This window comes from Notolepis coatsorum, assembly GCF_963971535.1.
Source record: "Notolepis coatsorum genome assembly, chromosome: 6".
Taxonomy (NCBI): Eukaryota; Metazoa; Chordata; class Actinopteri; order Aulopiformes; family Paralepididae; genus Notolepis; species Notolepis coatsorum.
In genome coordinates, this window is record NC_140170.1 from 158,162,604 (window position 1) to 158,176,397 (window position 13,794).

Here is a 13,794-nt window from a genome sequence, read left to right on the forward strand (position 1 = left end):
TGCATGCACAGAGAAGAAAAAGGTATGCATCTTCTTGTCTAACTCCAGGGTAGATGGCAAATAAGCTAATTTCCCAAAATGTTGGAGTTTTCCTTTAAGGTGAATTTTTCACTGCTGAGCGAAGCCACTGATCACTGATCAATACTAATCAATCTTAATAATATACAGTATATATTTGCATGTGGCAAGACCTAGAAATAAGACTACTCTAAAGGGATTTAGGTGGGGACTATCCTCATACATATGGTCCAAATAATATACCTTTATTGTATGGACTTTTAACAAAATATTGTTATCTGTGGTGAACCTGATGAAGAAATCTTTGAATTGGAGAACAACATGGCGGCGCTGATTCTCCCTTATTCCATCCAGAAACCAAGTATAGGATGTGTGTAATCGACTTATATATCCTTCGGCTGAGACGTTAAACCGAGGTCCAGACTAAATTTGGCTGTTAAAGTGGGCGTCTATCACAAACGAATAGGGGGTTCCCCAACATTCCTGGCCAAATTCCCAATCAGTTCTCTGACATCAAGGTCACTTAATCATCCCTGCCCTTAATTGGCTGATATAGCCATTGTTCTGCCATTCAGCCATTGTGTTGTGTGATGTGTGCTGTCTGCTTGGTGCCAGTGTATATGGCAGCCATTGAGTCCTCGCACTACACAGTGCTGGTGAGGGAAGAAACCGCCGTTGATTGTATAAGGCACTTTGAGGGTCTAGAAAAGCGTTTGTATAAATGCAACGATCATTAGTTCATTCATCATATAATAACTCTGAGAATTCACAAATGTTTTGTTCAGTGGGAGCTATAAGTACAAGGAGGGACTCCCATCTCCACTGCCTGAAAGACTCCTGTCGTTTGACAGGTGAGTTGTGAGCAGTTTGATGGAGTATATGGCCGCCGAGGGATTATGTTCAGCAGCCGCCGACTGGAAACACTGAGCGAAGGGGTAGATTTCTTCACAAGTCACGTGACAGCCTATTGAGATAAGCTTGTCCTCTGCTGAATTTGATCCTTGAATTGCATATTCACGGAAAACATTATATGATCCTGCTCCGGTAAACCTAACCTAAATGGATACCGGTGCGCCCCGGCTCCTCCACGTTCCTTATAGGGGCTTTGATTACATAATTTGATTATTTTTTTGTTTTGTTTGTTATTTTTCCTTGGAAACTTTTTAAAATGTATATATATTTGTCACGCCTGCTGGGGTCTCCCAACAAGCACAACCCAAAACAGTTCCTCGAGTTGTTCAATTGTTATGTTAACTCCTTGGGAAATGTCAAAAACAGTCTAGTCTCATCAGTTGCCTAAAGCCTTCTGCCTTAAGGTTTCACACTGGCATATGGTTATTCATGGCCCACATATAGGCACTTAACGTCTTCAGCACAGGACTACAGCCAACTCTTCTTGTGAAATTAGATTTGCCCCAAATGTCGCAGGCATTACAGCACACTTGTTGAATTTAGCTTTGGGACAACAGTTGCCATGTGAAACGGTGTGACGAGCACTAGCTATCTTCCTCCGCTGCAACAGCAATGACATACCAGAGCAGCGCTTCCTCTCAGCTTGACAGCGTTTTTATTACACAAAATGGTGACACACTTCACTGTTTGGAGGACAAGAAGTAAGCTATACATTCAGATAAGGTAATCTGTACAGTAGAAAGATGGAGAAATGGAGGTGAGATGATGTGACCCGCTATAGTCTGACGTGTGAGCTCTCTGCGGAAAGACTACACTCCACTTTGCAACAAGATCTAATTGTATCTGGGCCAACACTAACAGCGGAGAGCTCTGCTCATCTTGGACAACCTTTTTAAACTGATAGTAGAATGTGAACTTTCTTTCCTCTTTCTCTGGTTATTAACAGCTGCTTGCAATCTACACTGGAGACTGTTCTGGAAATGTTGGTTCTGTTAAAAAAAAAGAGGGAATTCAAAATAATTACAGTTTTTCTTTCTTTTTTAAATTTATTTATGAAAAGTTATCAAAATTGTCATAATTTTAATAATTTTTATATAATGTACGGAGTTGTTTGTCCACAATGTATAACACTATATATCTGATATCTGTGCCTTTATATAACATATAGTTCGTGTAATTAAAGCCTTGGATCATCTGTGCCCATCTGTGGCACGGTTATGTGCTTGCACATCAAGAGCAGAGCGAGGTGAGAAGGGTGGACTGTGCACTGGGGTGCACTTCGTGAACACTAATACTGCATTTGGTATATCCTGCAATTAATCCTGCAACATTCCCGTCGTGCATCAAGACTCCGGGAATATAGGCTAAGGCGTTGACTGCATTTGCGTGAATTGTTTGGGTCGTGCTGTGTATAAGGCTCTCCTCAATTAAAATTGTCAATGGAAAGGCGGGCGTGAGGCCATGATAAGCAGCTATATGTTTCATATTTGAATACAAATGTGCTTCAGACTCTCGGTCTGCCAAATGGATGGATATGAAATACAACTTTATGACTTTTTTTTGTCAAGTATTTGTTAAACGAGTAAGCTGCTTGATACATCTGCTCCAATAGAAGCTATAACCTTATAGAACAAATGAACACAGACGTCACTTGTTATGCAATTAGACACTGATACATCACTTTTCAGAATGGGACAACAATATCACATCTCAAATGAAGCAATAGGCTACATCCTTTTTTTTTACGCACGAGGTGATGATTACAAGCAGGAGTCAGTGTAAACCGTTAGGTGTGAATGGTGAAGTTCTGTCGAGGCTTATATCTGCCTCGCAGTCGTCCACGTCACAAACTGAGTCGGTTGCGTTTTCATTGTTATGAGAAAACTGCGATATTCTGTCAAAGGTCTCCTCGTGGTCAACGCATTCCACCACGTTCGGGATCATATTGACATAGGCGTTGACCATTTCTTTATGGTTAATGGTATCTTGGTTATATGAGACCAGCTCGTTGCTAATGTTAACCGTTTCTACCGGCGTGCTAGAGCAGAAGTTACGACAACCTAAAAGACTCGCGAACGCCTTCCTGAACTCCGCGTTGAACGCGTATATGATGGGGTTGAGGGACGAGTTGGTCCAGCCGAACCACACGAACACTTCAAAAGTGGTCGCGCTGACGCACGGGAGACCTGCGTTTTTGTCTGTTGCCGGTCTGTCGCAGAATGGAACCATACAGTTTAGGATAAAGAAAGGTAACCAGCAACACACAAATACACCCATAATCACAGACAGAGTTTTTAAAACTTTGGTTTCCCGTTTAATTCGCGTTTTCAAGGTGTTGTGGTGTTGGCACTCTAGTCTGTTGCTCCTGCAACTCTGCGCGTGTTCCGCCGCGCGCTCCAGCGTGGCTATTCTTCTAATCTGTATCTGTGCAATCCGGAAGATTCTCGTGTACGTCACAATCATAATTGCTACTGGGATGTAGAAACTGATCAAAGATGAGGATATAGCATATTCTCTGTTGAGGCTGGAGTCACAGTTTTCCACAATGGGTTCAGAGGAGTTGCGCGCCCCAGTCATCTCGTCCTCGCTGGCTTTGTGCCAGTTGAGTTGAACGGGTATGAATGAAATGAGTACAGACAGCGTCCATGTGACACTAATCATAACAAAGGCAACTTGTTGGGTCATTTTCCTCTCGTAACGGAACGGGCTGGATATGGCCCAGTATCTATCCACGCTGATAATGCAGAGGTTGAGGATGGACGCGGTGGAACACATGATGTCAAACGCCACCCAGATGTTACAGAAAGTGCCAAACGGCCAATATCCCGCGACCTCAGCCACAGCCTTCCACGGCATCACCAGGATGGCCACGAATAAATCCGACACGGCCAGGGACACGATGAAAATGTTGGTGACTTTGCTCCGGAGGTGGCGAAACCGGAGCACCGCGGTGCAAACCATGATGTTCCCCAGTAGGGTCCATAGGATGAGCAGGGACAGCAAGCAGCCCGTCACCGTCCGGACGATCAACTCCTTTCTAGCGTTAGTTGTTGCCTCCGTGTCGGTGGTGTTCCACATAATCTCCCCGAGAGGTACGGGTACGGAGTGACCCATGGGCACCGACGACAGGTATTTCGCTGGGTTTTCCATGTGTGTCTCTTCAAGTTAAACTGCAGTCCATGGTCCCGTGCGCGTGGCTGGGCGCAGTAATCAGCGACTCACAATAGTGTCCCCGTTTCCCCCTCGCCTGCCATCCCGATTCAGAGTGTAAAAGGGAGAGAAAGAAGTCATCTGAGGGCGTTATTAAGGCTGAACCGAACGGGATGTTCGGCGCGCTAAAGGGCTGGAGCGCAGCGCACACTGGCGAGCGCATGTTGTAGCCTCGCCTGTCGTCTGACCCGCCTCGCCGAAGTGATGCAGCCGCTCTGAAGCCGCGTCCGAGCTATTCTGAGTTCGTGAGCGTGCACTGAGGGGAGGGAGTCCCTCGAGCGAGCGAACACACACACACGCACACACACACACGCACACGCATACACACGCACGCACAGACACACACACACGCACACACACGTAGGCACCTACGCCTCCCTTGGTGGTGTGGAAATGCGTGGTGCCCGAGAGAGAGACATATAGCCTTGCGTGTGAGAAAGACTCACGAGACGAGCTCCTCACTATGGGATTAGGTGAGTTATTACAGCCTGTCGGTGAGCGGCCCAATTAACTAGAAGGGATCGCTATCCTTTTGAGAGACGAACCCGCCCGTTCGTCCAAATTACGCATCGATAATAACGCGGCAAAACACACCAGTGTTTTCTATTTTGTATTTTGTATTATTTGTATTTAATTATACACTATATGTTGACTTGTAAAATATATATATCAAGAGGTGTTTCGAGCCACATTTTTTACGAATCGTTCAGATCCATATAGACCATGGCATGGACACAGACAATTAGGCCTACTCAACGTCTGCGTGGTAGGTAATGAAATAATCACTAAAAAAACAGTCACATCAAGAGGAACCACCGCCGCTTGAGAACAGGGAGGCCTGCCCTGGACTATATACACTACAGCCGGGACCGGGAGAAGAAAAGGCTCCGGGCGCACAGCGCTATATGTGGAGCTCTCCGTGGTGCTGAAAACTGAAAGTGCTCGGATGAACACTTCTCAGTGTGCGCTCTCATCTCTCGGTTTAGATTTAATTAGACGGATACTGTATAAGCCTATAAAGAAATTCAACATACAGGCATGGATTTATCATGACTTTACTAACAATTACTCGTTCAGTAATAAATAGTTTAGCGTGCACGACGATTGAGCACCAAGCTCTGTTTTATATAATTTTATTAGCACAAAGCCCACACACACATACCCCGCCCCGCCCTAACCCCCACGGGACAAACCCAAAACCACAAAGCATAGATGAAGGTGCATGAGTCATACAGGCCGGAGCAGCAACATCTGCCTTTGCAATAGGCTGCACTACTGTTTGCGGCTTTAAAACGTTGCATAAAGGCTATTTTTAGATGTGTCTATATGCCTGTCAAATCGTTTCGACGCTCTGTCAAAATAACCTCCCGCGTGCCCAGTACCAAAATCTCTGAAGTAGCCTAATATCGGCCAGTCATGTCACTCTGAAGCACCCTGCGTCCAACCTGATAATAATATTTACTACATGTTAAGTCTTGCACTTTTATACATTCAAGGTGGTTGTTTTGTCGTAAGATATTGGATGTGTTAATAATTAGTTAATTTCCAATTACTTATTGGAAATATTCCACCCCAAAAGCATAATGCAACATGTTTTTCTGCCAATTTTCTTTTATACAGCTTATTCACGTATACCTGAAAACAAAACATAATACTGCAAATCGAACAGACTCGTGCAAAAGCCTTTGGAATTCCTGAAGCGAGTCGTGCTAATTGAAACTTAGATATTTGGCGCCATCGTGTGGCAGAATGAACTACCAGGTCTTCTGTAGTGTGTGTGTGTGGTGCGTGCGTGCGTGCGTGCGTGCGTGTGTGCGTGTGTGTGTGTGTGTACTAGTGTTAAATCCATGTAGATATGTAGACAATGGGAACAGTTCTTATATTATATGCCACAGTATGCCAAACCTGCAGTAATGTAAAAGAAAATGCCAATGAAAACGAACAAACAAATACATACATAAATAAAGATTAAGCAGGAGAGAACTCTCCAAGGTGTCAGATACTGTCGGCTGACATTCAGCTTTGTCCTCTTACAGAAGGAAGAAAGTACAACCTGTCTTATCCTGCGTTGCCTTTGTGCAGGCCTGGACTGGCCATCTGGCATACTGGGCAAATGCCCGGTGGGCCGACGCATATTTGGGCCGTTATGATTTGATAAAAAAATTCAAAAAAAAAATGTATACATTTTTTTTTCAACGACCGGCCCGCTACTAGGCTGGGACAGCGGCCCATTGGGACTGACTGACATTGGGCTGGCCCAATCACATAGCTTACTAAGCACCCCCCCCCCCCCCCCCCCCCCCCCCCCGCCAGTCGTGCAGGTACATGACTGAGATGGGGCTGTGGTACATGACTGAGAGGGGGCTGTGGTACATGACTGAGAGGGGGGGTGGTACATGACTGAGATGGGGCTGTGGTACATGACTGAGAGGGGGCTGGTACATGACTGAGAGGGGGCTGGTACATGACTGAGAGGGGGCTGGTACATGACTGAGAGGGGGCTGGTATACAGGACTGAGAGGGGGGCTGGTATACATGACTGAGAGGGGGCTGGTACATGACTGAGATGGGGCTGGTATACAGGACTGAGAGGGGGGCTGGTATACATGACTGAGAGGGGGCTGGTACATGACTGAGAGGGGGCTGGTATACAGGACTGAGAGGGGGGCTGGTATACATGACTGAGAGGGGGCTGGCTGGTACATGATTGAGAGGGGGCTGTGGTACATGACTGAGAGGGGGCTGTGGTACATGACTGAGAGGGGGCTGTGGTACATGACTGAGAGGGGGCTGGTACATGACTGAGAGGGGACTGGCTGGTACATGACTGAGAGGGGGCTGGTACATGACTGAGAGGGGGCTGGCTGGTACATGACTGAGAGGGGGCTGGTACCATGTATTGTGCATCATTGTAGGTCAAACCATTAAAAAGTTAATTTCCACAGCAGTATCTCACAAATTCTCCCCGCCTTTAAAAGAAATACACCCCGGCTAAATTTGTTTATTAACCCTCCTAGATGACAAATCCATTGAGAAACTATAAGTGCCACAGATGACCCAACTACTAGGTCCATATCGTATCATCATAATATTATTTAAAAAATCATTAGGATAAGGGTTCCCTTGATAAAGATGCATGAAAAGGCTGTATAATATACAACACCTGTAGCTCAACTGCAAAAACTGCTTTTTTGATTTGATTAGATTTGTATTTGGAAATTAAAAACACATCACAAAAACAAATTATCTTGACCAATTTGTATTCCTGAGGATATCATCTAAAAGCATTCATTAAAACACTTATTGCCAAGGTGGTCCTCGATGGAAGACATAAAAACACAGCACATATAGCCTACTCAACTGCTAATTTTTGCTCAACTGCAAAAATGTATGCCTACTTATGTATTAGCCTACAGGGAAAAACACATTCACAACAGGCAGCAAAGTTTATTTTCAGCCAAGTATGGTAATAAGGTAACTATTATGATATATATGGTATGGATTACTTACTCTTATAGCCTATTACTATCTGTGGTAGCTCTAGTCTCCACCTACACAAATAGTTTTTGTGCTGTCCATTGATCATGCACCTTCACATGGTAGGCACATTAACTGTAGGTCAAACTCCCCAAACAGAATTGCTCCACCTGCCGGCCAAATCCTCCCCCCTGACTGACCTCTCCATCACAGTCGAAAATGCAGCTGTGACCGCGTCCCAGACCGCCAAAAACCTTAGTGTTGTCCTCTGCGACCAGTTGAACTTCTCTGCTCACATCGCAGCGACAACCAGAACCTGCAGATTCCTCCTGAGCAACGTCAGAAGGATACGCCCCTTCCTGACAAAAGAAGCCACCCAACTCCTCGTCCAATCAACAGTCATCTCCCGCCTTGACTACTGCAACGCACTGCTAGCTGGCCTCCCGGCCACTGCCACCAAGCCTCTTCAACTCATTCAAAACGCAGCGGCCCGCCTGATCTCAAACCTACCGAAGTCGGCCCATGTCACCCCACTTCTTAGGGACCTGCACTGGCTCCCCATTGCTGCACGTATCCGCTTCAAGGCCCTCGACCTAGCATACCGTGCGGCAAAGGGAACCGCTCCCGCCTACCTCCAGTCAATGGTCTCTAACTACACACCCTCAAGACCCCTACGCTCTGCATCTTCTGGCCGCCTCAGACCTACTCCTATCCAAGCTCTCGGAGGGTCATCAAAGAGAAGCCGCCTATTCTCAGTCCTTGCCCCGGGCCTAACAAAATTAATTGTTGGTTTCAGGTTGGTTGTCAGTTTGGCCATGGGTAGGTAGGGAATTTATTTAATTTTTTATTTTTTATTTTATTCTTTCCCACGGCGACTATGGATAGGGAATTTCTTTATTTAATTAAAATGTTCACAACAACATGGATGCATGTACTCTGCCAGCATGTTTAATATCCATAATACTAAATGTTTGACTAAGATTTCTATGAAACTTTATTCTAAAAAAAAAAACAAAAAAAAAAGTTTTTTTTTAGTTTTTTTTGTTTGTTTTTTAAACTCATAAAATATATTGGGTCGCACCTAAATCGGCAGGGTCGGTCGGCAACCTGAAACCAACTATTAATTTTGTTAGGCCCCACAATGGTGGAATGAACTACCCATCCCAGTTAGGACAGCCGAATCCCGTCCAATCTTTCGCCGTCGACTAAAGACTCACTTCTTCAACCATTATCTGAAATGATAAAAAAAAAAAAAAAAAAAAAACTAACCGTGACTAACCTTACTGTCATGCACTTGTCCTAATAAACTAACCTACACTGTAACACGCAACACTTTGATGAACATTGTTACTCAGCTGATAGAGTTGTACCCAGTGGCGTAACTCTCTCTCCAGGTGTGCGGGGGACAGATTTGTGGGCGTGGCGAGTGACGTCGCTGGGGGGGGTTAGGGCCCCCCCCCCCCCTCTCTACCTAGATTTTTTTTAAATACCAGGGGTGCAATACTGCATTTTTTGTATCTTTTTTGTATCACAAACAGTACTGTATTTGCATTGTATGTCATAAATGTATAGATGTAGCAGTACTGTCTATCTGTATGTCATGTATGTCCTGATTAATTGAAAATGGGGGACCCTGATACAGTACAGCTCAATACATACAATTGTTAAGGGGATGCAGACCAGAGAAAGACTTTCGTCTTGTTTACATCAGGGTCCCCCATTTTCAATTCATGACTGAGCTGTACTATACTGTACCCATTCTGCAATATGTTAATAAAGTGTTCAATCAATCAATCACTTGGCCCCAGAACCTGGATAAACACTTAGATTCCCAAAAGTAGTGATAGACTGTAGCCTGTAGGTACCCAGGTCTGTTTGACATTTCGAACATATTTAAAGGAGATATTGAACGGCCCATTTTGTTAGTTCTTTTTTCAATACGTTGCTGCAAACTATTATTTGTAAAAAATATTGAACCACACAGACAGCAATCAGAATAATGGCATTTCCATAACGCTTTGCCACCGCGCATTCAGTCCACACTGCAGCTTTCATCTCTACAGTATATTTTCAAAAACATGAGGAACAACTTTGCTTGAATTGTCTTTATTATGAAAACTAAAACAGGACGTTTGCATATTCTCAATGTTGCTGTCGACGTCCTCGCGTCGATGTGGGGACTTGCTTCTTCAAACCGGGTGGACAAAGTTTACAGACAAACGTTAGATTGTTTCCGTCTGAGTCAGTACTGACTTTAACGTTAAACTATTTTAAATCCCCAAGCGCCGACATCTAGAGGTAGAGTTCTCTGAGCGAGTGCTGCTCTCGACCTGCTGCTGCGCAGCTCTCAGCTTCTGCTCGCAGACGCAGATTCACCTGTTGTTGTGATGAGTCTGATGACGTAGCAGGGGGTGTAGAGGCGCGTTGCCAGATCGGTTGGTTTTCCACATAATTTTAAAGCCTGTTTACGGTGTATTTTAACTGGGTTTTCGGCTGAAATACATATGAAATCTGGCACATCTTTGAACGCCGTTATAACAGAGTGCTGAGAATGAACGCACTTTTGAACTCCGTTACACAGCGCTGAGAATGAACGCGTTCTCAATTACGTTCATTTAGCGGATAATCAGTACGTTCAGTTCACGTTCGCCCAAAATACGAACGCATTCATGAACGATCGTTCATTGAACGCGTTCAGGTACATCACTGTTCATGGGACGGGGGTGCACTAAGTGCAAGCCCAGATAAGTACTCGCTATTTGCATATCAATAGCGCCGGTCGTATTTAACACACCTGACGACCGGCGCTATTGATATGCAAATGGCGAGTGCAATCCCAGTTGATTTCAGGAACGCACCACTGCACACACACACACACACACTGCTGGTGTCGTCACTGCTGCTGGTTTAGCTCTAGATAAGGGCAAGAATGCGACCCCCATCTACTCCTCTTTGCATAATAATAGGACAGGTAGTCAGAAGGGGGGGGGACATAACTGCATTCTGAAAAAATGCGGGGGACACATTCCAATGTCCCCCGCGGGAGGTACGCCCCTGGTTGTACCCTTCTTGCTGTCTTGTCGTACAGAACTTGTAAGTCGCTTTGGATAAAAGTGTCAGCTAAATGACTAAATGTAAATGTAAATGTAAACAAACAAGCACACCATTGATTTAATTGCCATATAAATCACATACAAAGATCTAACAATTACTCCTCTCTGAACATGAATATAAAACAAGAAGGTGATCTATTAACTGTGTAAATCTTATGCAATATTCATCATTGATATTTGGATACTTGAAATCTGTATGAACTGAGTAGTTAGTATCAAATGAAATAAGATGGAACAGCTCCATGCATTCATTGAATAAACAACTATTTGCTCATTACCAGTATGGTATTGTTTAAATTGTACAGCTTTTTGCACATCTTTGTCAGGGAATTCCAACTATTCTGGACCTGAATGTACCAGTTAATTGTAATCATCTCTCTCTCCTTATGTCTAGTCAAGCCAGGTTGTGGAAGAGAGAGACAGGGATGAACAGGCTATAGACTACTTTGCCCATCCTGAGCCTGCTATGATGCAGATGTTTTTACATCACCACCCAAAACAAGATTCAGCCAAGAGTGAGTGAGTACACTGGTCCACTTGCACTGGTACACTTGTCCATGGCACTTACTACCCAGCTTTGTAGTGGTTTGGGGGAATAGTACAGTAGGTACACATATTTAAGGGGACCGCAAGGATGGTGTACTGGTGGATGGTGTCCAAACGATTATGGTGGGCCGGTCTGGGCCAAAAATGTCAGGGCCAATTTTTGGTCCCAGTCCAGCCCTGCCTTTGTGTCACATATTTGTGTCATGCTAACAGAGTGTGGGTCATATGTCGTGCTAACAGAGGGTGGCTGTGGTATGTCATGCTAACAGAGTGTGCCTGTGTCATATGTCATGTTTTCATATTGCAGCTGTGTCATATGTCATGTTTTCATATTGCGGCTGTGTCATATCATATGTCATGTTTACAGAGTGTGGCTGTGTCATATGTAATGTTTACAGAGTGTGACTGTGTCATATGTCATGCTAACAGAGGGTGACTGTGTCATATGTCATGCTAACAGAGTGTGCCTGTGTCATATGTCGTGCTAACAGAGTGTGACTGTGTCATATGTCATGCTAACAGAGGGTGGCTGTGTCATATGTCGTGCTAACAGAGCGTGGCTGTGTCATGTCATGCTAACAGTGTGTGCCTGTGTCATATGTCATGTTTTCAGATTGTGGCTGTGTCATATGTCATGTTTACAGAGTGCAGCTGTGTCATATGACTACGGGAGACTGCAATTCGAAACTGGCCCCTGTAAATGTCCTAACACAACCCCCCCCAATGTACAGTAAATGACCAAGTATGGTCTTGTCAATATTCCAATGTACAGTTTTGCTTGTACAGTTGTACAGTGTTCCCCCAACCACCTCCAATGTACAGAGGGTGGTCATGTGTCATATGTCATGCTAACGGAGGGTGGTCATGTGTGTTAAAACAATACATTGGATGGGAAAAAAAGTAAAACTATTCTTTATTTCCTTAAGCAAAAGATATACATTCATTATTACTTTTTTTTTAATATATACATAATTTCATATGAGCACCACATTCGTTATAATTTCACAAAGAATATTGTCACAGTGTCTGTTTAATGATTCTGATCTGTATTGTAATATTTACAAAGAGCATTGCAGATTGTACCACCGATTGACCTATAAAAACAGGCATTGACCACAAGTTGGCACATACTGAGAACAGATACAATGGATAGCACCGGGTTGAGAACTTAACTTTCTGAAAGTCTAGCAGACTAATGGTAATACACTGAATAAACATAAAACTGTACAGTACAAACGTCGGTTCGTAGCTTTTACTCAAAGACAAAAAAACTGGCTAAATCACGCCCACAGATGTTTGCGATTCCCAACGCTAACGTGTCCCGTGTTACATTTACAATCTTTGGTCTGGCTTTTGAAATGGTAGCCGTCAAAACTATGTTTTTTTAATAACATATCTCGTGTCCAAATCAAACTGTCGAAATCTTAATCCCATTTCTGTCTATAACAACACAATAGCCATTTTATTGTTAAACCAAGGTGTCAACATGATGGAAATAACTATAGGCTGCTAGGGCAAATTCACAGTTCTAACAATAATGTACAAGGCACATCGCATCAATGCCTTTTCCTATTTGCATGCATTGCATTAGAGAGAGGGTAATCTTTTGGGCAATATATTTGTGTCTGCCTTTGAACACAGTGGGGTGTATGAAGAGAGTAAGGCCCAACAGCACATAACCTCAATATTGTATATAGTAGTATACTAGTTGTATACTATTATAACAATGCTATCATTATGCTACCTAAAAGGAAATGTTGAGCACAGCCTCACTCTCGACACAGCAGAAAATAAGGCCATCGACATGCAATAATCGCACATAACATCGAAAGACTGAAACGAGAAAGGCTGATACTAGATGATGTAGTACACAGTGAGAACTATCATGCAAAACATGTCAAATATTTAAAGCATTATTACTGTGCTAATATGGTCACTAGCTTAGCAGTTCAAGTGTTTGGATTCTCCTGTGCAGTAAATGAGAACGTTATCCATGTACACTATGTCCCTTCAGTTTCAAATACAAATAAGATAGGCGAGAACATTCAAGGAGATTACCGTTGCATGTTTGGCTTACTGGAATACAGTATGGATTTCCTAGGAGAAAATCCTAAATGAGAGGGGATTCAGCTGCTTGCCGATAATATGACTATTTCTCAGAGAACATGATGTGGCTAATTTAGTATGAGACAGGGTTGGTGTCAATTCACCTAATTCACAATGTAATCAGTAACTGCAGTTAATTTGCCAATGATAGCAAGTTCACTTAAAACATTTGTAATATGTTGGGAAAGGGCATTCACTTGACAAATACATTTATATATTTGGAAGAAAACTGACTTCCTGAATTGCTTGAATTGAATAGGAATTTCCCCCAAGCCAATCATGTAAAGTACATCTATCACAGAGTATAACTTAACCCTTCGTGTGGTGTTCACGTTTTTGTTACTCAGCCAATGTTCGCGGCTCTGCTGGACCCACAGCATTATTGGCATTTTAAAACAATAAAAACATAACA

The 13,794-nt window shown here is 43.6% G+C and overlaps 1 protein-coding gene across 1 annotated transcript; it reads right to left on the reverse strand.

Moving 5' to 3' along the window:
* Positions 1-1,612: 1,612 nt before the first annotated feature.
* Positions 1,613-4,333, reverse strand: drd5a (dopamine receptor D5a). The gene has a single exon (XM_084316784.1). The coding sequence runs from the start codon at positions 4,078-4,080 to the stop codon at positions 2,704-2,706; it is 1,377 nt and encodes a 458-aa protein (XP_084172910.1). The 5' UTR covers positions 4,081-4,333; the 3' UTR covers positions 1,613-2,703.
* Between the last annotated feature and the right edge of the window lie 9,461 nt (positions 4,334-13,794).

Excerpts from the sequence above, each read along its gene's own strand:
- drd5a (XM_084316784.1), bottom strand. The coding sequence starts at position 4,080 with ATGGAAAACCCAGCGAAATACCTGTCGTCGGTGCCCATGGGTCACTCC.